Source organism: Oryza brachyantha, chromosome 9 (assembly GCF_000231095.2).
Source record: "Oryza brachyantha chromosome 9, ObraRS2, whole genome shotgun sequence".
NCBI classification, from domain to species: domain Eukaryota; kingdom Viridiplantae; phylum Streptophyta; class Magnoliopsida; order Poales; family Poaceae; genus Oryza; species Oryza brachyantha.
Window position 1 is genome coordinate 861,296 of NC_023171.2, and position 25,409 is coordinate 886,704.

A 25,409-nucleotide genomic window follows, 5' to 3' on the forward strand; every position below is an offset into this window, starting at 1 on the left:
ATTTATCTGTTAATTAGAGTTAGTTAGGATTTTATTTTATCTCTAAGAGATTAGAGTCCGATCGGGACTTGTATGTGTTTTATCTAGTAGGAGTTAGAGATAGAGTCCGTATAGGACTAGTTTGTTATTTCTTTTTATCTATTAGGAGTTGTATGTCGTGTCCAACACGGTCTAGCCTCAACCCGAGGGTATAAATATGTATGCCTGAGGTCATTGTTTTTCATCTATACATCAATTAGATCAACTTCTTTTGGCGCATCACCACCCTCTTCTTCGAGGTTTCAACTCCGGTGGAACTTGGCACCTGACGCAGGGCTGCATCGCTTCGATCTCCAGCGGAGGGGTAAGTCCATCGTTCCGCTGGGCCACGGTAATCGTTCGGCTAGATTAGAACTGTCTCGGTTCGGTCTGATCGTCTAATCTAGTTGCACGATTGCTAGTTATCGTATCAGTTTCAACTTAGATCACTTTTGTGTTTTGAGTTGATCTAGCGACCACTTTGGGCAATCTATGTTGGTTTGATATTTGCTATTTGACATATTCAATCTAGTACTGTCTCAGTTAGGTCCGATCTAGTAGATTGCGTTTGTCAGATGGTTTATATCAGATGGATGTATTTTACTCATTGTTTTATCGGAGTACCAGCCGATAAGTTACCAGTCATCGGCTTATTGGTTTGATAGCAATCTAGATCTGATTAGTATCTATCCTGACATTGCTAGGTTTAATCTTGAACTGTCTTGGTTGGGTCTGATCTTGTATGATTATTTTTAGCAATCTGGGCTAGGTATTTTATAGATCTTGGTTGTTTGGTCGCCGTCTATAGCCGATGATTTTCCCGATCTACATGCTTATCATATTTACATAAATAGAGTAGTCGATTGTTTTACTGCATTATTTCTACGCCAATCGGCTTGATTTATTTAGATCGACAGTTATTTATGTTGCATCGGCTTATGAGAATTACATGCAAATTTGTTTTAGCCGATCGTAACATATGATTCATTATCTATTCCAAGTAATTCGTCGGTTTATTTATTAGACTTATCGATCTTCGTGTTTCCTATAATCATATCGTGCTCGACTGCATACTGTCTTGGTTAAGTCCAATCTCTGCATGTCTAGTTAGATCTGGTTATAGGGGCTCGTCTAATCGACTAAGATTAACAAGTAACTTGATGGATTACGCTGGTCTAATATTTAATTCGAGTTTATTTCTATTGAGTTTCTAGCCTATCCAAGCTTCTTACAGCCGATCGTTCATCCTATCGGTGTCGCAGCATCAACATCCAATCAGCTGGATTATTAGTTACTTATCGGCTTGATTGCCGATCGGCTTGTTTTACTGTTCATCTTGTCAGTTGTAGGATCAAACTAACTGGCATGCCCGCGCACCTTTTCTAATATTTTGGTCCTTCACTGGAGCTGTCTAAGATTTACTCCCAGGCCTACGTGTGTGACCGTTGATTGTTATTTTCAGCGTCAACTACCACATGCCGAAATGGGTAAGGTGGGATTTGACGTACCAAGGCAAGGGTACGCATGATGGAGTATGGACGGGCAATCGTGGTGTAACGAAAGCCTCTACTGCTTTCGGATCTACCAAGACACAAGAGGGGACTGCCCGACTTGATGTAAAAGAGGGGGTGAAACCTGAAATGCGGTGCGATTAAATAGGAAGGGTTATGTGACGGGTCCTATCATGGTCTCCTTTCTGGTATGCCGTGGTGGTATGTCGGTGCACGTTCAAGTGCAGTGGAGTCGTGTCTTGTGGGTACGGTATAGTAGTACACCTCTGATCAGAGTATAATCTATTCGAATAGCCGTGCCCACGGTCAAGGGCGGACTCCCAGCTTCACTGTGATTAGTGAACCTTTAATGACTTGGGTAAACTAGCTTTCACTTGGAACTACTGCAACATGGTGTAACGTTGTGTAGTGGTTGGGCCTATCGCAGTGTGGTGTAACGTTGGACAGTGATGTGGTATTTTACTACTGTTATTTATTTACCCCTTCATTTATTTAATTACTTTTATTCAATTTAATCGCTGTTATTTATTTAAATGCTACTTTATTGCAACTAACCCTAGCATGTCCTTGTTGATCCCTATGTATCATTTATTACCCTCTTTTCCGTGCTGCGTGTTGAGTATGGTGGTTTGTACTCAGCCTTGCTCAATTTCCCCTTCAAAGTTAGAAGTAGAGTCCGATGGAGGTGCCTCTTAGGAGTGAGCTGATTCACCGTCAAAGCGTTGCCTGTGGACTGGAGCCGTACCCGCTGGAGCTAGTCTACGCTATCTTTCCGCTGCATTCTCGTTAGAATAAGTGTTATTTTCAGTTGTTTCTAAGAACGATGGTTATGTAATCAACATTGTCTTTTTGTGTACCCTGGCTGATCCTGGACAAGGATTTTAATATACAATTAAGTTCAGAAATTCATGGAGGAATTTCTGGACATGACAGAGCATTTCTCCTTCGTGGTTGTGTCATGACAATCCAAATAATATCAAGTTGTTCCAAAATTAAAATTGTAAAGCTTTCAAAAAAACTTACACATTACTCTGGAACTACAATTTCATACTCATGCATTTTGCCTAAATATTCTTTCAATTGAGTTTGCAAGCACATACCAAACCCTAGCCATCCAAATTTAAATTCAAAATTTGACTATTGAGAATTACCTACTAGGATCAAGATGAACATGGCACAACCACAACATCCACACCCACTTCATCCAAATAATAATGCATCCTAATCAATTTTTTGTAAATTCAATGTCACAACAAAACATGGTAAATACACAATCAAATCATGGGAAAAACCTAGGTTTTCAGAGGAGATTTACCTTGCCAAACGATCCCCAACTCAATCCCATAGAAAACCCCTTGATTTGGCACCGATTTGAGGAGATTTGATGAGGGGATGAAAGAGGAAACCGATGAACTCTCGAACCCTAGAAGAGGGCTCAGCCGGCCTGGGCGGGCGCTATGTACCAGCGCTCAGCGCCAACTCTCCTAGCGCTGAGGTTGGGTGGCTCAGTGCCAGGTGTGTTGGCGCTAAGAGTTGTGCCACTTCGGTAGCACAAAGGGCTTGGCCACCACGCTGGCAGGGCCTCAGCGGCAACTTTCCTGGCGTTTTTATAGACAATGTCAGCTGACCTAAAGACATACTTTTGGTTGAAGTTTTCAGCAAGACCTATTTTTGAGAAAAGTTTGTGAAAAGGACCAATTTGTCAAAAAACAAACCCTTAGGATACTAAACCGTACTTATCGTAAGCTAGTGTGTGCAATGGCTAGGTTAAAAATATAGCTCATTCCTCTCCTAGACACCTAGGCAAGGGTATGTGTGATGGAGTTAGGTTGGCTCGGGTATGGGTTAATCGACTGTTGGATCTACCATTGCGAAGGGGTAGCTTACTTGGCGGGGGATCACTCATGCGGGAAGTGCAGCCTCATCACAGTGTGAATAGTTATGGGTGGGTTATGTGGACAGTGGTATCACAGACCCTTAGAGCAAACCCGACACCCAACAGTTCATGCATATGTAATCATCTATATGACCATTTAGATGATCATCAAAAAAAGATCCCCCATTCATATCATCTTGCACTCCAAGAGATCATCCATAATACATCATCCATATTTATTTTAATAATATTTTGCAACCACATACTCTCATATTGATATTACTCTCTCCTCTTGTGATTGGATGTAGAAATATGCATGGAGGAGAGAGAACATCCAAATTTGGATGACCATTTGTTTTTGCATGATGGGATGCATGATATGCTAGAGTCTATTTTTCTCTTCATATCATCTATTTTTAATATGGATGATGGGATGCATGAGCTGCTAGGTTTGCTCTTAGTAGGATGTCGTGGTGACATACTGATGTTTGGGTATGTATGTGAGTAATGGCGGATTCACCTCCCGGGCAGTCAAGGCGGCTACCCGAGCTTTCCGGCGCCAAACCATTAGAGGATTTGTAATTATGTGATACAAAACACTGCTGATCAAGTAATTAAGAGTATAGATTATATATATGATTATAGTTATGCTTGTCCATTGCCCCGACTTTAAATAATTTCTTGACTCAGCTACTGTAGGTGAGGCTGTATCTTATGGGTAAATTTGTATATCTCTAATAAGAGTAAAACTATTCAAACAACCACGCCCTCAAATATGGGCACCCTCGAATATGGGCGATCGATCAAAATTCTCCATGATTATTGCTTTTTAGTTAATTAAACATGGTTCATACTTTGCTATTATAGATGTGTGAAGCCAGTACTATGTGGTGCAACAAAGCATTGGTGGATGGTTGGGCCTAGTGTAGTTTGGTGTGGCACCAACTAGTGATTGGGTTTAACTTTAATTAATAGTTATTATTATTTATGCCTTGACTAAATTAAGTTTATGCAAATATTACCTTTTGAGCCTGTTTTTATCATGCTCCTTTTAAGTTATTATTATACATGTTGGAGGTTTCCAGGTGTAAGCGATTGAATCAAATAAGCGATTGAATTGTACATTTCGAACGGAGGGATTACTAATGTGTAGTAGGTATAGCTGACTTGTGGTGCCCATATTTCAGCCACTTTTACTGCACATAGTAAGAGCAAGTACAATAATAGACTATAAGCTAGCTGTAAGTATATTTTAAGATGGTAAGAGAGAAAAGAGAATAGCAGCGGACTACAGATTTATAGTCAGTTGCAACACGGATTCCAAGACACATGTGTGTACGATAGGTGGGACCATATATTAATTATGTAGTACATAACTATTGTATAAATTCATTATTAAGTTAGGTATAGACAATTAGTTGGTCGAACTTGCTTTAACTAGAGAGGATCGTGGTCCATTCCGAACTCTCTACCTCACGACATACGCCGTAGCAGCTTTAAGGCATTCCCAACCCAATGACTAGGATAAAAGATGATGTGATAAGTGAATAAATGAGGAAAGAGAATGAAACCATGTCTTGCATGAGACATGATTTCTACATAACATCCAAAATATCATGTGAGATAAGTAGTAGTAAATTGAAGTATGAAATAGTGATGTTTACATTAAAAGAGTAGTATCTATTTCTAGTTTTTTTTTGATGATGGGGAGTTTAAAAAAAATATCAGTGTTATAGGTTGGAATTCCTTATCGCCCGTTTCCTCCGGGCTCCAGCCACCTAAACCCAAACCCTATTCATCTTCTTTCTCGCCGCCGCCGCCGCCGCCGCCACTGCCGAAATGTCGTCGGGGCCTCCACCCGATGCCTCCGCGGAGGATCTCGCGGGCGATCTCTCCGCCGCCACCATCAGCAAGAAGCAGCTCAAGAAGGATGCGAGGAAGGCGGAGAAAGCCGAGAAGGCGGCGCAGCGACAGCAGCAGCAGCAGCCGCAGGCCGACGCCGACGATCCCTTCGCGGCCAACTACGGCGACGTCCCCGTCGAGGAGATCCAGTCAAAGACCATCTCCGGCCGCGTGTGGACCGAGATCGCCGACCTCGACGACGCCGCCGCGGGTCGCTCCGTCATCATCCGGGGAGCAGCGCAAGCGATCCGACCCGTCAGCAAGAAGATGGCCTTCGTCGTGCTGCGCCAGAGCATGTGCACCGTACAGTGCGTGCTCGTAGCCAGCGTCGACGCAGGGGTCAGCACGCAGATGGTGCGCTTCGCCACCTCCCTCAGCAAGGAATCAATCGTCGATATCGAGGGCGTCGTCTCCCTCCCCAAGGAGCCCCTCAAGGCCACCACGCAGCAGGTCTGTTCACCATTTCGGATTATTTCCTGCACTTGTACCAGCCCTTGATCGATTGGAATGCACATTTTCTGTAGTCCCCTTGTGAAGTTGTCATAGCTCTAGGATGCTGAATAATCATGCTATATTTATGTGGTTGTGCAATCGATTAGAACTAGAAGATACCCTGCACCAATTAGCAATTCCTACGGGAGATTCTTGGAGAAATGAAGTACAATAAACAGAAAATAATCATATGAAGTATAGTCCATCGGCCTGGCGGCTTGCATTCTTAAAAAAAAAAAAAACATATGTGTTCTTCTCTTCCTAAAGGTTAGATACATGACAAATAGACCACACGGTAAATTACACAGGATGAGGGATGTTCTGTGACTTGAGTGTATTGAATATGATAACTGGCCACGTTAGGTGTTGGAAGGAGTACAAAATGAACGGATTTAGCTAGGTGTTGGAAGGAGTATAAAAATGAATGATTGTGTTAAATCAAAGTAAAATCGATGGTTCTTATTTCACAGTGATGTGGAAGGTTGCATGGAGAGAGAAATATTTAATGTACCTTAGTGGGAGACAATTATATAGTAATAGATGATACACTTTTTGTAGCCCTCTCATGATAGATCTAGAATGCTGAATACTCATGTGATTTGCTCGATTTAATCCTGCAGCATTATTTATACCACAGAGCACACGTTTTGCAACTGTGGTTTGTTTCAGTGACTAGCTAATTAAGTGGTCCTGTGTTTGTTTTTCCGGACAGGTGGAAATCCAGGTGAGGAAGATATATTGCATCAATAGGGCAACCCCTACCCTTCCAATTAATCTTGAGGATGCATCAAGGAGTGAGGCTGAATTTGAAAAGGCTGAACAAGTATGTCTTTGTGCTTTGCTTGCTTTCTCTTTTCAGGATGCACACAAGTTTGCGCTCAAACTTTTCTGTCTTTATATCATAGGGTCATAGTTAGGCTTAAGATAATAACCATTGCTGCCATTTCAGGCTGGAGAAAAGTTAGTTCGTGTGGGCCAAGATACTCGCTTGAATTATAGAGCTATTGATCTCCGGACACCTTCGAATCAAGCAATATTCAGAATTCAATGTCAAGTTGAAAACGTGAGTATTTTATTCTTTGTTTTTATTCTCACAATTTTCGTATTAGGAGATCCTATTATTCCAACGATGCTATGTGATCTATAGCCCAGTTAGCACGTTGAATTTGGCAATTTTCCCACAAGTCTGGTAAACATTCACAGCTTACTCATAATCTTGCAGTAATAAACATTTGGCTCTTGGGAAATTGATCTAGTGACCCTAAAATGCTCCCAATAATTTGATGTTGCATTTCTCCTATTGCACTAATCGAGGCTTAAGATTCTATGTGAACCAGTTATGTCTTGAGTGAAGGCCATATGTATGTAGTATGTATTTATGTCCATAGCTTATGTAGGCTAATCCTTGATTGTGTGGAGGTTTAACAATGGGATTCTATTATGTTTTCTATAGCATATGAGCTTGTTATATTCATTGTGAAAACTAAATCACTGTCATATATTTTGCAGAAATTCAGGGAATTTTTGCTTTCTAAGAATTTTGTTGGGATTCACAGCCCAAAGCTAATTGCTGGATCAAGTGAAGGTGGTGCGGCTGTATTCAAGCTACAATATAATGGACAGCCAGCATGTTTAGCACAATCCCCACAGTTGTATAAGCAGATGGCTATCTGTGGTGGGTTTGAACGTGTATTTGAGGTTGGGCCTGTCTTCAGAGCTGAAAATTCAAATACTCACAGGCATCTGTGTGAGTTTGTTGGTCTTGATGCTGAGATGGAGATTAAGGAACATTATTTTGAGGTAAGGAAAATTGGGTGAAAGATGCTTTGTTTCATTAACTGAAGTGATTCTGAATTTCTGATTTCTCAAAACAGGTTTGCGACATAATAGATGGTTTGTTTGTAGCAATATTTAAACATTTGAATGAGAATTGCAAAAAGGAACTCGAGACAATAAACAAGCAGTATCCATTTGAACCTCTGAAGGTGAACAAGTTCTTGTCTCTCTCTTGCCCTTGTTACCTTATTATCTTACTCAAATTATGCTAATTCATACAGTACCTAGAGAAAACCTTGAAGCTCACATATGAAGAAGGAATTCAAATGCTGAAGGTAATCTTGTTTCAGTCACTGTCTTTATATTCCTCTTACTCGGTATGGGTAAATTTCTGAACATATATCTGATGTATTCAATGAACCATCCCAGCTGAAACATTACATATGATTAAGTATGTTCTTGGGCCTTATATGAGAAATCTACCCAAGACACTAGTCAGTAAGGTTTTTACTGGGAATCCTAAATATTGTCGTTTGCATAATTACAATGAAATCTCACGTGCCGGTAAGAGCATTTCTTTTAGCAATTCCGTGTAAGTTCACATCCTTGTTGCAGTGTGCACTGACTGACCCACAGAATTTATTGATAAAAAATATGCAGTCATTGCCTCATCCTAAAATGGCAACCTTGACATTTTCAGTCAATAGTTTCTTGTTTTATTAAATGAGATAGATGTGCTGGACACTTTGAGGTTCAAGGACCAAACCTATTAATTCTACAATGGACACCAAAGAATCTTGTTGGTAATTTGATTGGTTGAACTTAACTAATTCATGATCTTCAGTGAAAAATATTTTCAAAAACAATTATATTGTTAATGAATCTTGATCAATCACGTCTGATATAATGAAATCCTGTTTGTGCTAAAAATCTATATTGAAAGCATGTATATTTTCGGTCTAGACCAACAGATATACTGGGTTATCTGGGTCTTTCTTTAGCAAAACCAGATTTGGTTAAACATTTTTCTTTGCTTAGGTACATGTTGCATGATTAGATTAGGATAAATCTACAAAACAAGGCTACTTTTTTTTAATGATTTTGTTAAAAAACACCTTTATCTATATTTATGATAGTACAAATAGTAAATACTAAAGAACTAAAACTACTGTTAGAGAAACTACTTCCTCTAAATTAGCAAGGATGTTTTATCTATTTGGCAGGAAGCTGGAACAGAAATCGAGCCCATGGGTGACCTCAACACTGAAGCTGAGAAAAAACTTGGACGACTTGTTAAGGAGAAGTATGCAGATTCATTACCTGTACTATGTTCACTTATTTCCGAAAGAAAATAAAGGTTTAACGACTTGCTAAATTACTTGTAGGTATGGAACAGAATTTTTCATCCTCTATCGCTATCCTTTGGCTGTGCGTCCCTTCTACACCATGCCTTGTTATGACAACCCAGCTTACAGTAACTCTTTTGATGTCTTCATTCGAGGTATGTAAATTTATATCATGCTTTCAGCTGTTTGAATCTATTGCAGTCTGTTCAGTATCATGCATGCATATGTTACATGTGTGATCAGCTAAGTACATATACTGTGAAATGTGAATAATGTATCGGCAGGTAAGGCATTGTTTTCGGTCTTGCTTGTTATAACTGTACCTTTGTGAATCTTTCTGAATGAAATTAGGAACGGCTGTTTCATTTTTTTTCTATTGCATAGTTTGGCATCTAAAAAGATAGACGGAATCATGACTGAAAAGATTAGCAAAAACATCATGACTGACAAAATAAACTAGAATATACTCAATTCTTCCAAGGACTTTTATTCACTCCTGACGAATACATAGATGGTTCAGACATGACTGACACCTATTTCTAGTTAGTTGCTTTAAATGCATACCCTCCAATGTGAGGTGCCAACTGGTCCTGACAGTTCGATTGATGGTGCGTGTGCATCATATAGATAACCTAGGTCTGGGCAACTCAATTGAAATTTGCTGTGGTTTTGAATTTAGTGAAAAATTCCTTTGTTGTAGTTGTGTTTTTCATCTTAATGTCATTAGTACTAGGGATTAGGTATCACTGAAGATATTCGTGTACAGAAGCAACCTGTTGACGTTGACCATTTTTCTGATTCAATAGGAGAGGAAATTATATCTGGAGCACAAAGAATACATACACCGGAGCTGTTGACGAAACGTGCAACGGAGTGTGGAATTGATGCAAGTACTATTGCATCATACATTGAATCGTTCAGGTAAGTTTGTTCTTTCGCCATTTTCTCAATCCTCTCATATTGCAGCATTTTGCTTCATTTGATACTCATTTCAATATATGGCCACCACTGTAGCTATGGTGCACCGCCTCATGGTGGTTTTGGTGTTGGCTTGGAGAGGGTGGTGATGCTGTTCTGCGCTCTAAACAACATCAGGAAGACATCGCTTTTCCCTCGTGACCCACAAAGGCTGGTCCCATAATTTCTTTTCACCGAAACCAAAGGTTGAAATCACTATTGACTGGTAGATGTTGGTTTGCGTCATCTTCGCCAAGTTGCGAAGCAACTACCGCAACAACCGCGTCGCTGGTCACTGCAGTTTGTTTTGTTCACCGAACAGTGCAGCAACGTATCCCCTGTATGTGGATTAAAGCTTCAGTTATTTCACAAGGGCAACTTGTATATCTATTATGAGTTATCTGGAAGTCGATGAAGGAAGCATACAAAGTCCAGGAAAACCTTTTTTTTCCCCATATAAACATGTTATCTTCTTTGTTATTAATGGACCACAACTTTTGGAGCATCTGTCTTGATTTCGGTACTGCCGTTGGCGTTGTGTTTTGCTTGATTGATTCAAGCTGTCGATACCCCAAGTTTATCACCCTGCCCTAACCTATTGTCAATCTATTTGCAAACGATGAAGACGATACGATATACTATCTTCGTCCTTGAGGATTAAGGATAATTTAAACAGTCTCTGGTACACATGTTTTACTTAAACTATGTTTTATAAAATATTAAAAATATAACTATATGAAAGAGTTTTGTACGATAAACCTCCTACCATGTGTTTTCACATAACTATTAATGATTTAAAGGTTTGATTGCTTGTATTTTTGGGCATAATGGAGGTAGTCTAATTAAGCCATGTTTATTTTTAGTTAGAATTATTATAATATAGATTATTAAGCTAGAATACTACATGCTAAATTGATAAATTATTATAAGTTAAACTAGAATAATACGGGAGTAGTTTGTATCTTTGGATTGTCGGAGACTTGAAATCAATTGGGTTTGTAAGGCTAAAGTTCTAAAATATCCTCAACTATTTTGGGGTGATGAATGACAATGTGGGTAATTACTTTACACTATTCATGAGTAATGTATTTTTAGCTATTCAATAATTTTCAAAAAGCACCCCTAGAAGAGCTTAATTGTCTATAGTATTCTGGCATCTACATTATAATAAGGTAGAAGAATAATCTATTTATTTGTTTTAGATTACTTTTAATAATATATATGACAATAAACCTAAGTGAAAATAAATATGGTCTTGGGTGGGTAAAGAACACATACCATTGGGTACTTGGAAGTAATTATCTATCTTTATCATCTATTACCTAGAATAATTGAGGATATTTTTGACTTTAGCATACAACACACGGGGGATAGGAGAAAGACGAATAGAAAAAGAATAGACGAAAAAAGGACAGTTTCATTAAAAAAACACTTTGGCTAGCAAAAAAGCTACTAAATTATGATGGCATGTTTTTAAATAAGCGAATGCCCTCTTGGTCCAAAAGCGTAAGGATTTGAATTCGGTCCCAAAATATAACTATTTTATCGGCACTATTTATAACACATCAATCATCTTTTATTTAATACTCTTATTTTACAACCACCTTCCTCTTACTCCATCTATTTCTCATTATAATTTTTTCTTTATAATCTTAATGCCTGCTAAAAAGATCGAAAAATATTTATATTTTAGCAAAGAAGTAGTATTTTGAAAACAAATGGATTCTTCGACCACGTCGGATTCTTTTCCCATTGTGTGTTATGATAAATTTGATGATTTGACACTTTTTTCGGTGGTCAATCGTTTAGGTTTATACTTATGAGTATGATATGTGGGATTATCTGAGCCAATGAGAGCAGGTTAGGATGTCAAATAATCGAATCTCAATCTTACCCGCGTTAAACAGCGGGTAGGATGTCAAATAATCGAACCTCAATCTTACCCGCGTTAAAAAATCAAATCCGTTGTTGTGTTGGTTAGACGGGCCCGCCTGACAGAGTGTGTGTTTCGGGAGAGGAAAACGCCACGCGCTTCCTCTCCTTCCTGTGCGTCTGCTGCTCCTCATCCACACACACACACGGAGGAGGAGGAGACAGTAGATACTACCATACATACCAATGGCGGCGCTGTCCTCCTGCTTGCTCGCCGCCGTCCGAGCGCGAGCGGCCTCCCCCTCCTCTCTCCGCCACCGCCACCGCCACCTCCACCTCCACCTCCACCTCCACGCGCCGCCTCTCGCCACCCGCCTCCCTCTCTCGCCCGTTCAGCTCCACCACCGACGCCGCCGCTCGCTTCGCTTCTCCTCCTCCTCCTCTACCCCGCCGCCGCCGGTGCCATCCGAGGATTCCGACGACTACCAGGTACATACATACATACACCTGCGTCCGTTGCGTGTATACGGTCAATACTCCGTCGCAGTAGCATATATGGATTTAATGGTGATTTTCCATCAGGGCAGTTTCTGTACTCTTGTGTTTTTGGCAACAACCATCCGGTTGGAGTGCACTCCAGTGGGACACTAGCATTACGTTTCATCTCACACAGCCCTGCCTCCACTAATCACATTCCTGGCCCACATGAATTGCTGTAATTGTATATTTGTATTATAAATAAATACAAGGCCGTGAAATACTTGTTTTTAATATACCACACTATTGACTTTTGCATATATGTTTGACCATTCATCTTATTAAATTTTTTTTTCTAAATATGTAAAAATGTAAATCATGCTTAGAGCACCTTTAACTTGAACCAAGCCACACCAAAATAAATGATAACTGAGTAACTTTTAAAAATAAGATGAATGGTTTCCACAAGTAACCCCTGATCTATTAAAGACCGAATGGAGTAATACTAGTCTCTTTGCTCAGCTTGCAACTTACTGCTGCTTTAGTTCATATTTTTTAAGGCATTATTTGGATTTGCAAATGTACTACAATTTTATTAAAAATTCCATATGTAGTTGCTAAAAAATCCTCTGCTGCATTCAAATTTCAGCTTCTGGACGCAACAGGAAATTGTGACCCTTTATGCTCCGTTGATGAAGTTAGCTCACAGTACTTTGAAGCTAACTACAAACCAAAAAATGATCTTCTTAAAGCTTTAACTATCATTGCAACAGCTTTGGCAGGGGCTGCTGCAATAAACCATTCATGGGTTGCTGAACATCAGGTCAGTTCTTTCATTGGCATCCTACTCAAATGTCCTAGAATGTACCAGTAACTATCTGGTTGTCTATATAGCTGTGGATGTGCAAACGATGACTCTTCCAAGCTTAGTTGGAATCTCCTTTTGCAGGACATTGCAATGGTGCTAGTTTTTGCTCTTGGCTATGCAGGTATCATATTTGAGGAATCTCTAGCGTTTAACAAAAGTGGAGTTGGATTATTGATGGCTGTTTGCCTATGGGTTATCAGAAGTATTGGGGTAAGCTATGTGAAGTCGTCGTAAAGACTTCCACAATCCTTTCCATATGACAAGCTACCAGCCCTACATCTTAGATCTTTAAGATTTAACTTATCAATCATAAATCTTAAATGTCTACTTCAGAGTTGAACTCAATTGGGCTGCCTTGATTATTATTGGTCGGGACAAATGTCCTTGAGAACTTTATACAAAAACCATCAAATTTTTCAATAGTAAAATTGATATTAATACTGTAATGGTTTTAGATTCAGAATTATTAATAAATTTGTAAGAGAAACAGTGTATTTCTTCTTCATGGAATTTTCTCTGGGCTGTGGCTGTCTGGCTGCATCTGCCCTTGAAATATTCTACCATAATCAGGAAAGAAATTTAAGATACTTCTGGTGAATATATTTCAAATCTCATCATTGTTGGAGTCAAAGTACGTTGTTTAGTTGTGTTATGGGCAATGTTAGATACTTTGATTGCTGTTCATATGTTGTTAATGGGCTTATTGTAATCAACTTGGTTAAAAAAAGTTCCCAAACTACAGTGTGAAATTTGAACTTAATACGAAATGCAGATGACAAAAATGTTGCATCTTCCATAATGAATATCTACCTTTCAAGTTTTCCAAATGCAGATGATTTGCATTTTGATTGAAGTGATTTGGCTCATGTTCTGGTCTTGTTAACCATTTATTAGATGTTATATACTGATTCAGCTTTACTGTTATCTATTTTCTGTTTCTTCCTGTGGTTTAGGCTCCCTCTACTGATGTAGCTGTTCAAGAATTGAGTCAGACAACTGCCGAAGTTAGTGAAATAGTCTTTTTCTTACTCGGTGCAATGACTATTGTGGAGATTGTTGATGCACATCAAGGATTTAAGCTAGTCACTGACAATATATCTACTAGAAACCAAAGAACTCTTCTCTGGGTGGTGAGTTTTATTCTGTTTTTTTAAACCTACCCTTTTGCTCCTTGAACTTTGTGTTATGTTGGTAGCTAGTGTACAGTGTAATTCTCAATGACACAATACCAAAATACTCTAGAATCACACATTGAGGTTAGAACAGATGCAGCCGCGTTATATGTTTTGAAATATTGGTCAGCTTCTATTATGAGGGTTGCCTATCTAGATCTGACATATACTTTCCGTCCTTTCCCCTTTGGTAGGGAGATCTGAGCAATCCTTCTAATTCCTTCTTATCGCCACTGATGCCATGATATATGGCAAAACCAAATAAATCTGCTCTCAATATGTGTGGCATAGCAGATGCAAGAGTTTGTTACGTGGATGATTATTTATTTTACATCTATGTAGACATTTCCTGTCCACACCCACAAAAAGCAAGTGTGAATTAACTTAACTTTTTATTTAGAAATAAAATCTTCAAAAAGTTTCCCCATATGTAATTTTCTCAACTATATATTAAATTAACGTGTCATGTGAACCATGATGCTTCTTAGAATAAACTGCTAGTTCAATACTGACAATATCATAATGTTCTGTCCTCTTTAGGAAAAAGGTCAAGGATTATCCACTATGAATTCTGATTTTGGAAAAAGGAGAAATATCTCCTGGAAATCTAAATCTGGTTTGATAAATTATTTTACTTATTTTTGTCCATGTACATTGTACTTCTCTAGGATTACTAATTAGTGTTAAATATTAGGTTAATATCTTCTTATTTCAGTTGTTTTTACCATTTTTGCCTTATAATGCAAGAATTATTTTGTTTTCCAGGTAGGGTTTGTAACTTTCTTCTTGAGTTCTATCCTTGACAATTTGACTTCTACTATTGTGATGGTGTCACTGCTTCGGAAACTAGTGCCTCCATCGGAATATAGAAAGTATGATTTTCTATAATCTCATATATCACCTTTGTACATGATCTGGTAGTTCTTTCTTAATTGTTTCATTTTGATATGATTTTCAGTGGTTACATACTTGCATTCTAAATAGATTTAATTCTTCTATCCATAGTTTTTTTTTTCATGTAGGCATGTTTGGTTCACTGCCTACTATGGTAAAATCGGGTTTAGCATTTTTTTGACTTTTCATGGCTTGAGATCGCTTTATTGCTGTAAGCCATACTTTGACCTTCTTAGCCCTGTTACACTTGTGTATTTCCTGAAGTTGGTATGAATAAATGTACTGCACAAATACCTTGATTCTTAAAATGATTTATTAGTTGCTAAATGGGTGGTTTGATTGTAGTATGTAGGATAAGTACATATGTTTAGGATTGATACGATCCGATTATTATGGTAGAAAGGATTAGTTTCCATCTGCTTGAGATCCAAGCCATGCAACTCTATCTAACATTGGCTCTGGAGGCTCAATACAATCAATCCACCTTACACAGTACATCTTTTCCCATACAAGCTTTCAATTTTTCTTTATAATGATCATGACCACTAATTGCACAGAGCGACAGAGTGCTAACAAAGAATTTAAATTATTATATATATATATATATATATATATATAGTAGAGAGAGAGAGAGGAGTATGTAGTGTAAATGATCATTACAATATGATGTGAGATCTTGTCTACTATTTGGGAAGGTATAGGAATTAGGATAGAAGGTTATGCCTCATATTCTCATGTGCTATTTGGATAGGGGTATTGACAAATGTAGGAGTCACATTACCCCACCCCATATCATACCACCTCCCCTGACAGAATTTTCTGATTTTAGGCAGTAAATCTGCATAAAAAACTTGAAAATAAATTATAGAGGTGAAATGTTCCTAGCAAATAAAAAAGAGTATCGAAATCTTCATATTAAATCATGCATACTAAGGGAAAAAAGAGGAAAAATTTTGCCTCAAATCAACACAAAATTGACAAGATAGTTGGCTGACGTACCAACCTGAACCTTTGAGAAATAAGAAGCAAACCTTTTCCTTTTGCTACTTAGTAACCTTTTCCTTCCTCTTACTCAGTAAGGCCCCACTTGGAACATGTTTATTTTCCTCGATTCCTGTGCGGATTGATATAATTTTTGTGCAATTCCTACATCCAAATTATAGTTTCAAATGCAACAGAAATAAAAGAAGGTTCTAGTTGTATCAGGCACTCCCTTTCTACTCTTGGAGTTTTCTTGTAGGTCAGTCCATTACTTTGTTTTAATATTTTGTGGTCACTTGAGGTGAACCTGACTTCAAGTGGATTTTTTACACTATGCATTTTCAAATTTAGGTTTCAATGGGCATGCTATCGTAAGTTAGAAGAAATTGTTGGAAGAATGTCTAGCATCCTGAGTGTGCACCATTGTTTTATTGAGACAGATTGTTAGGTGCTGTTGTTGTGATAGCTGCAAATGCTGGGGGAGCATGGACACCAATTGGTGATGTGACGACCACAATGTTGTGGATTCATGGTCAGATTACAACATTGAAAACAATGCAGGTGAGCTTTGCAATGTTTTGTGATGCAATTATATAATTGCTTTCTTGGTGACTGCACCTAAAACATCAATTTTTTGTTGTCTAATTAAGTTATTAACACATTTTCCTTGCTTAGTTGGTACTGAATATCTCAATCAAGATTTAGTACTCACATCTGTGGTTGGTTTTAGTAACATCTTAACAGATGCATGCTCTTTTTAGTGCAAAGCTTGACTATCCCTATGTAGAAATTTTTTACTGCATTCCTTTATTATGTTATTTATTAGGTAAAACTGCTCAAACCATTTAAAAAGGTAAAACTGCTGGAAAAGCCCTTAAGTCATTCTGTTGACATTGCATCTCATCAGGCCAATACCCCATAAAATGCAGCCCAATGTCATATTTTGGCAATATTTCTCATGGTTCTAACTATTTCTCGTACTTGCTTTAATTAATTGAGAACTTCCTTTGATCATAAATTTTTAGATAATGGAAAAACACATTTCTGCTCTCTGTATCCACTTCCTAATTGTACATACATAAGAATGAAATGAATATAAATCAGGGATGGCTTAATTCCCTGTCTACCCTAATTATAAAGAAAAAAAAACTAAAGCGATGCTAGCACCATCCCACCCTCCTGTTAATGTACCATCTATAATGGGATAAGAGCCACATGGCGATCAACTCCAAATGTAATGTCAATTGTAAATGCATGCTAGTCCTGCCATTGCATCTAGTCTAAGAACAGAGCCAATTGGAATTTAATAGGTAGATCACAGGTATCAAAATCATCCAAATAATTAAAATAAATATTGAGATAAGTATTTAAAGCATTAAATGAAATACCAGTAATAATTATAACCACAAGAAATTGTGGCTAAGTATGTAATTGTGTGTATATTTGCCTGGTAACTATCTGGTATTTTCTGCTTTTCACTCTGTTTCTGCATAAAATGTCAGCAAAACACTAAATATTTAGATTGTGAAATGAATTGGTTGGCTTATGACCTGGCAGGGTTTGTTTATTCCCTCAGTTGTTTCGTTGGCAGTTCCACTGGCATTGATGTCCCTCACCAGGTTGTTAACCAATTACCACTAACAGATAACTTGTAGTCATGAAATATATTACTGTTACCTCATCTAACATTCTTTTATATGTTGCAATTAGTGAAGCAAATGGATCATCTCAGAAATCTTCCAGCTTGCTCTCATCCGAGCAGATGGCTCCTCGGGGACAACTTGTATTTGCTGTTGGACTTGGAGCCTTAGTGTCTGTTCCAGTGTTCAAATCTCTCACTGGCCTGCCACCTTTCATGGGCATGCTGCTTGGTCTTGGGATTCTTTGGATCCTGACTGATGCAATACATTATGGAGACTCTGGAAGACAGAGATTGAAAGTTCCACAGGCATTGTCACGGATTGATACACAAGGAGTCCTATTCTTCTTAGGAATTCTTTTGTCAGTTGGCAGGTAACCTCCCATTATTTGAAAAATGCATTTTGAAATATTTCAAGTATTTATCTTGCCATGCAGAACTGTTAGTATATTTGGTGATTTCTGAACTTAAAATTTTTTTTAAGGTAGTGAACTAGTGATATTTATCTTTGTTGACACACTTATTTGGTGGTATGCAGACACTTGTGCAATATATGTCAATTATACTACAAAAAGGATGTCTATGATCTAGATAGATAGATGATTAGGTCCATTTTCTGTTTCTTTTGCTTCATGTGCTACGTATAACGGGATCTGGATCATCTTCCGGATTCTCTATGGAACAACCCTCCCTATATAAAAGTATAAATTGCCAGAAAGGCTATGATATCAAGGAATAAACAAAGAATGTAGATGAGTGACAACTGGTATTTTTTAGACAAAGGAAGTTTTTATTGATCTCAGATGATTACATCAAGATGTTACAACCACACCAAGACAACTCCCAACCTCTGCATAACTAAGATACACACAACTAAAAAACTAGACACACAGTTAAAAAGATTATTATAAATAAAAGCAGAACCTAGCTAGGAAGAAATCCTCAGTCTAGACTGCTAACCACGGAAAGATTCTTTTATTTTTGTTTTTGTGACAACTGGTATATATGAACAAGTTGTTTATATTTTTGTGTTAGAACTATCTAGGATGTTCAGGACATGGAGAGATGCTTTTATTATTATTGAATGAATTTGCTGCCTGCCATGAATTTCATCTATGGCCAAATTATCTCTTATCTTAATCTTAACTACTTAAAAGTGCAGTCCTCCCCCCCCCCCTTCCCCACTTTGCGTTAAGTATGACTCCCCTGGAAAAAACACAAAAAAGGTTTCCCTGGAAAAACCAGAAAAATGTTGGTTAAGAAAAATCCAGTTGATCGATGCACACTTCCCGTCCCAGTTGTATGGGCCTGTGAATCCCATCCCTGATCGTCTGGGTTTGTTCCAATGCACGGACATATTACTGTAGGCAATTCACATACTTATAAATTTATCATGTTTGCAGCTCTTAATACTACATATTTCAATCTGCAAGTGCACAGATATTGTTGTAGATTTTCACCTTGGAGTATTGTGGGGTATTGAATCCACATGGAACAAAGTGGCTCTTATTACCTAGCAATTCTAGGGGGAAGATGGGAGACAAAAGATAAGAGAGGTTTCTTCAGCCTGGGATCCAAGAGATAATCACCATGCCATTGAACTCACAGCAATCCTAATTTGTTGGATACGAAGATATCAAATGGGATACATCAAACTCGCATGTCCCGTGACTTATGTGTAGTATTTGAAAGGTCTTCCTAGTTATATAGCAAATCTTTTAGATAAACCCCTTAAGAAATTGAAGGGACTAGTATATGGCGATTTCTCGTTTTCTAGGTCCAGTGCTAAAAAACCAACTTTCTTATGTTACCTTCAAGCTTGGAACATGGTTCAAATCCATCTTAGGGAATGGCTTCCGTTGCTATCGGGCCACCTCCTACTAATTAACTTGGAGTTAGCTGTTTAACAGCAGTATCACCTGCCTACAGTCTCCCTGAGGTTACCTGCATTTCTAGTCAACATATAGCCCAGACACAACATCTACACATTAGACTAAGTACCCTGCTTTTGCGCTTAATGTAGAGCAACTAGACATGCATAATATTAGCATAAAATATCATATCACAATGTTACCTGGCTAAAGGAGAAAGAGATTTATTCCATTAGAGATGATAAAGTCTCTGAGGTGGTATAAGTCCAGAGAGCCAACATTCCAAATTCTGGTATTTCTCTCCCTCTCAACCCTCTTGTTCCTTTTACAGAAGAGTGATTCCTTCAAATGAGAGTGAGGCCTCTATTTACAGTGGAGAGTTTCCATGGGGATGTGGTTCTCTCTCTGCCATCTTAGGAAGTGAAGTAGCAGCCAAGGCACCTCTTGTGGGTCAGGCAGGTGGGACTGGCTGCAAAATTGTGCTGGCCAGGCCAATGCATGCGAGGCCACCTGGGCCAGTGAATGTGCAGTACTGCCTCTTTTCTTTGCAACATTGTCCCCCTATTTGTCATTTTTCTCAAATAGAGTAAATTTCACAAGACTACGGATAGTTTGATCAAACTATCATAAATCTAAAAAAATAAAGGCATGTATCACAAAATTACAGATTTAACACCATTTTTTTACAAACCTACAGATTTAAAATATTGTATCACAAAACTACAACTTTAGTAACTTAAAAAAGATAACACAGATCTCTAAACCTATAGTTTTTTGATAGTTTCACCACTAAATCTGTGGTTTTGTGATACAAGACCTTAAATCTGTAGTTTGTTGAGAAATTTGCTGCTAATCTGTAGTTTTGTGATACGTTGGTCAAAGTATCCATAGTTTTGTGAAATGTACTCTATTCTATTTATTCACCGTTTCCTGCAAAATATGTTGGCACCAAAACTTATAGAAACATAAAGGTTAGCATCAAAATAAATATAAAATGTATCAATACCTTATTTGTTTATCAGTATTTAAGGGGTAGACAGTGATATTTTACGTGTGTCAACAGTCCACCCTTTATTGTAGCTTTTCCTAGTATTTGTGGTATAGTCCATATTACTACCATTAGTCACGAATAAGTGATCTTTTGGACATCGACATAATCACCAAGAACCTGTTTGGTTATTAGTTACTATTACCTCTGTTTCACGTTGTAAGATTTTTTTAGCCTTTCCTAGATTCATATGGATGATAATAAATCTGGACGCATATGTAAAACATATACATTGATCTATGGATGAATCTAGATAGGACCAAAAAATCTTATAATACAAAACGGAGAGAATAGTATAAAACCTACAAAAATTATAGCAAAGTTATACCATTTTGAAAGTATTATCTGAAGATTAATCTATCTGTACCATTTTTCAAAAGTTAAATCAAAATATGCAAACATACGTCGATGTTTAAACTTTAAATGTGCCGACGGCACGTACTACAGAGCATCATTTATTTGTGACTGGAGCGAGTACATTGTCTTTATTTGCTAATAATTACTTTCATTTTTTCTTGTACTAGCTTGGAATCTGCTGGCATCTTGAGGCAGTTGGCGAACTATCTTGATGCAAATATTCCAAATGCTGACCTTATTGCAAGTGCTATTGGTGTAGCATCAGCAATTATAGACAATGTTCCACTTGTTGCTGCAACAATGGGGATGTATGATCTGACTTCATTTCCTCAAGATGCAGACTTCTGGCAGCTTATTGCATTCTGTGCGGGTACGGGTGGTTCTATGCTTATCATTGGCTCTGCAGCAGGCGTGGCTTTCATGGGAATGGAAAAGGTTGACTTCTTTTGGTATTTTCGTAAGGTAAATTGCTCTTTTACTCAAATAATAATGAGCTATGAAACACCATAATGCCTGGCATCATCTTTTCACTTAAAATAAGCGTAAACGAAACAACTTATTAGTGATTAAAAATATTTTGTGGATAAACCTTTTATATACCTGTTCTTATTGATCTATAAGCAAATGCCGGGAAATAAATTATGATTAAAAAGTGAAAAAATTAACTCCAATTTAAATTTTAAAATTTAAATTTTGACTTATAAGCATAAGCATAAGCGAAAAGATGAGGGGTCCAATTCGGTGTGGTCTAGTATGTATATCTCAGAAATCGCCCCCATCAAACTGTTGAAATCAATCCAAAAATACTCATTGTATCTTTGAATCTTTCATTAGTTTCAGTAAGGGTTGTGAAGCGAAAGGATCTTGGTTTATGTCAAGGGCATTAGGCCCATGGATAGCAGGACCTTGGCTACGTAACTCATAGCCTTGGCCAACAGCAGCCACAAGAGGTTTCTTCCCGCGATCAATGGTGAAAGGGGGAGATTTAGAGTAGAAGAGAGAGACTAGGAATAAGATTGATCTTTGTTAATTCAAACTTCTGTCTTACAGCCTATTTAAAGGTGCCAAGCATGCTAGCCTAAAGGAAACCAAAACACTTAAATGGAAACACTCAATTCTAAGGAAGCAAACCCAAAATCTGAAAGGAAACAAACTCCTAAGATTGAGGCCATATCATTTGTGGCCTTTTATTTGTGCGACTTTCCAAAATGGTGTCATACTGCCTTGGTTACGGTGCACTGGGCCCATGCCTACGGGTGTACTGGCGGCCCCACATGACAGTTTAGCCTTTCTTTAGGAAGAACAATTCTCTTATTACGTATTAATGATAACTATGTAGGGGCAAGATTGAGCTTCTTTTGAAGGAAGGCACTGCCATAATTAGTTATAGTTCTAGGTTTTTATCCAAGCTCACTGAATTGTTTACTGGATAACTTTGTTTATCAATTTGGATATAGAGTAGATTGGCTCCTTTCTTCAACTGTTCTGCTTTTGGTGAATTGCAGATTACTGATTGTAGATGGATAATTTACTTTTAGTGCCATATCAGAACATCAAAATCAGCATTGATTAGCTATTTGTGTGTACTTGTATGCAATTACAATTGCAATAGCAATTACGTGTGGCGAGGCCCACTGAATATTACACATCTTATACCAAGCAGTGTGTCCAAACTAAAGTAATCTGTCTTTCGGTCCAAGTTGTATTAATACTTCTTGGTTTTGCAGGTGAGTGGTTTTGCCCTTGCAGGTTATGCAGCTGGTATCATCACCTATCTAGCTGCTCAAAATCTCCCTCTATCCCTTCCTACTTCACTAGCTGAGATCCCATTTATCTCAGGTTCATGAAAGGCTGCCTTTGGTGGTCCTGTAAGATCAGATTCTAGATATGGAAATTCACATATTATTGTCTGGCCAGCTTATGTAAACATGATCAGAAGGTGTTGGCAAAGAGAGGATATTCACAACTTGGTCCATAGATACATGGGATGGAATAAATTAATGCCCTGAGCTCCAGCCTCCCGAGGCTCCCAACATTGTGTAGTATTGGAAGACTTCGGGTGTTGGTGAACTGCGATAGGCTACAATAGCAGAGCAAATCTCTTGCAAAAATAAAAAAATAAAAGAAGAAGAGCAGAATAGTTATGCAGGAACGACTATCTTTTTTTCCCCTCAAAGTGCAGGAGAGCTGCTGCTTGAACGAATTCTGTTCCAGCCTTTTGAGAAGAAAAGAAGCACACTGTTCTTTGAAGATCCTGAAATAATATCACTGGTTGTACATTTGGTGTACACTTGCTGGGTGCTTCTGTTTATGTTTGTCCTTATTAGGAGGTGGCCATGAGTATGTCATCAAACCATTTCGTGCTCCTAATTTTATTGGTCTGGCTGAAGAAATGACCCCAAAAACGAAGCCTAGAACATTCTCAGGTGCACTCTAATCAACTAATGGACCCATTATGCATAAGTAAGCGTTCAAACTACGATTTCTAAAAAAAAAATCTTTCTATGTCAATATCGCTAGATAATTTGGTCTAGTGTTTGTTTTGACTTATACTCCCTTTGTTTTTTTATTTGAAGCGTTTATCTATGATCGATCGTCTCATTTAAGATTTATGTAAATATATAAAAATTATAAGTTATGCTTAAAGTTTCTTTAGTAATAAATTAAATTATAATAAAATGATTAATATGTGTATAATCTTTTTTACTAAGACTAATAGTTGACCCAGAGTCAACGACATCAAATTAAAAAAAAAGTATATAATAAGAAAAGTGCTGGAGTCCTGTAGATGGAAAACTAAAATTACGATAAACATACTAATATAATAAGTAATGTCTTATATTTGGGCATTGTAATTAAAAGTTTCAAGTCTTGAGAAAGGATACTACTTGGTCATCAAACAGCGTAGAACATCTCCAAGAGAATGCTAATATTTTGGTATCCAAAAATTTGTACTGGGTTTATCAAGAAAATATTGGACATAAAAATTACACACTTCTCCAGCAAAAATCTAAAAATAAATAAATTGTGTTAGGAATCTATATTTTTGTCCCAAATTTAGGATACAATTGAAGTCATTTTAGATATGAGTAAATATTAGAAATGTATCTGGTAACCTATTGGAGATACATGTTAATTTCCAAAATTTGATTTTAGAGACCAATCTTAGACATATCTTGGAGATTCTCCTAAGTATACATATCTTGGACTAGTCAAGCATTAGGACATAAATCAGCATTGGTGAACCATCGACAACTCAATGTAGCATCACAAGGGGCGCTGCATTTTAACATTATAAGATGGCATATGAGAGCATCATTATCACACAACCCTGATGGCTTATAAAATTTACTCTACTGGAAAACAAGAAGCAATGCGTGATGGCTTATAAATAAGATATGATTACAACCTTGTTATTACAAGAAGCAATGCATGATATTGGCAGCACACAATCTATATTCCAGAGTAATACAAGAGAAACGACATCCGTTCTCCAATAACAATAGACATGGTAAATCCAACGGTGGATGTGAGTGGGCATGGTGTCACATGCCATGCCAACCACAGCAGACAGCCTAGGCAGAAGGAAACACCGCTAGATATCGATCACATGTGTTGCACCCATTTACTTTTTTCTTTCTTGCTGCAGGAGCAGGATCATCTTGAGACTGACTGGCAGCATATATAAGAAAGCTCTCTCGGCCTGTACGTACCTCATAGTATCTGTTCGTGGAATGGACGAATTTAACACACACGACATGTACAACAAGAGGACTCATGGAGACGGTGGCAGGCATATCGAAGATTTTTATTTGCGTGGTCTAACTTATATAATTTTTTTATTATCATAATATAACATAGAATATATATAATTGAAATATAAAATTAATACATATGTTAATAAATAATATCTTTCTTTTATATTTATTATGTATATATATATGTGTGTACACTTAAGTTAGGATTTTTTTGGATGGTCCCGAGACAAACGGAACCACTCTCCGTCTCTGCCTATGCATGGAGATTCGGATGACACTTCGTCCAACTCCTAGACCAAGTAATATTCGTTATCCCTTCGAGAGACAAATTAAACGAATGCGGCAACTATCCATGTGATTAAACAACTTCAATTTTTTAAATATTAGAGAAAGGGATATGCATATAGCTCTTCTCTATATCCCAAGCATCCTTTTTCTCATAGTTTCGTATTGAACTCTAGTTCGGGTTGAACTTTGGTTTGCTATGGTCTGACTCAATTCTATTGGTTAGTTTTTAATTTAGTGAATCTAGTTCTGGCTTGGTTAGTTTTTAATTTAGTGAATCTAGTTTTGGCTCAAATTTATACATGAACA

General features: G+C 37.7%; 2 protein-coding genes across 2 annotated transcripts; both read left to right on the forward strand.

Moving 5' to 3' along the window:
* Positions 1 to 5,174: 5,174 nt before the first annotated feature.
* Positions 5,175 to 10,383, forward strand: LOC102722890 (aspartate--tRNA ligase 2, cytoplasmic-like). The gene is made up of 10 exons (XM_006660353.2): positions 5,175 to 5,757; positions 6,512 to 6,622; positions 6,749 to 6,862; positions 7,309 to 7,599; positions 7,674 to 7,784; positions 7,857 to 7,910; positions 8,799 to 8,878; positions 8,961 to 9,076; positions 9,728 to 9,842; positions 9,936 to 10,383. Exons 1-10 carry the CDS (start codon positions 5,245 to 5,247, stop codon positions 10,060 to 10,062), a joined length of 1,632 nt encoding a protein of 543 aa, XP_006660416.1. The 5' UTR covers positions 5,175 to 5,244; the 3' UTR covers positions 10,063 to 10,383.
* Positions 10,384 to 12,137: 1,754 nt separating this feature from the next.
* LOC102699336 (sodium/proton antiporter 1) lies at positions 12,138 to 23,563 on the forward strand (the record flags this gene model as incomplete). The annotated part of the gene is made up of 10 exons (XM_006660354.3): positions 12,138 to 12,239; positions 12,877 to 13,050; positions 13,177 to 13,305; positions 14,049 to 14,225; positions 15,033 to 15,139; positions 16,583 to 16,703; positions 17,700 to 17,761; positions 17,853 to 18,155; positions 21,225 to 21,519; positions 22,785 to 23,563. Coding segments are annotated over 10 exons (1,590 nt in total), but the record flags the coding sequence as incomplete, so codon positions are not given.
* Between the last annotated feature and the right edge of the window lie 1,846 nt (positions 23,564 to 25,409).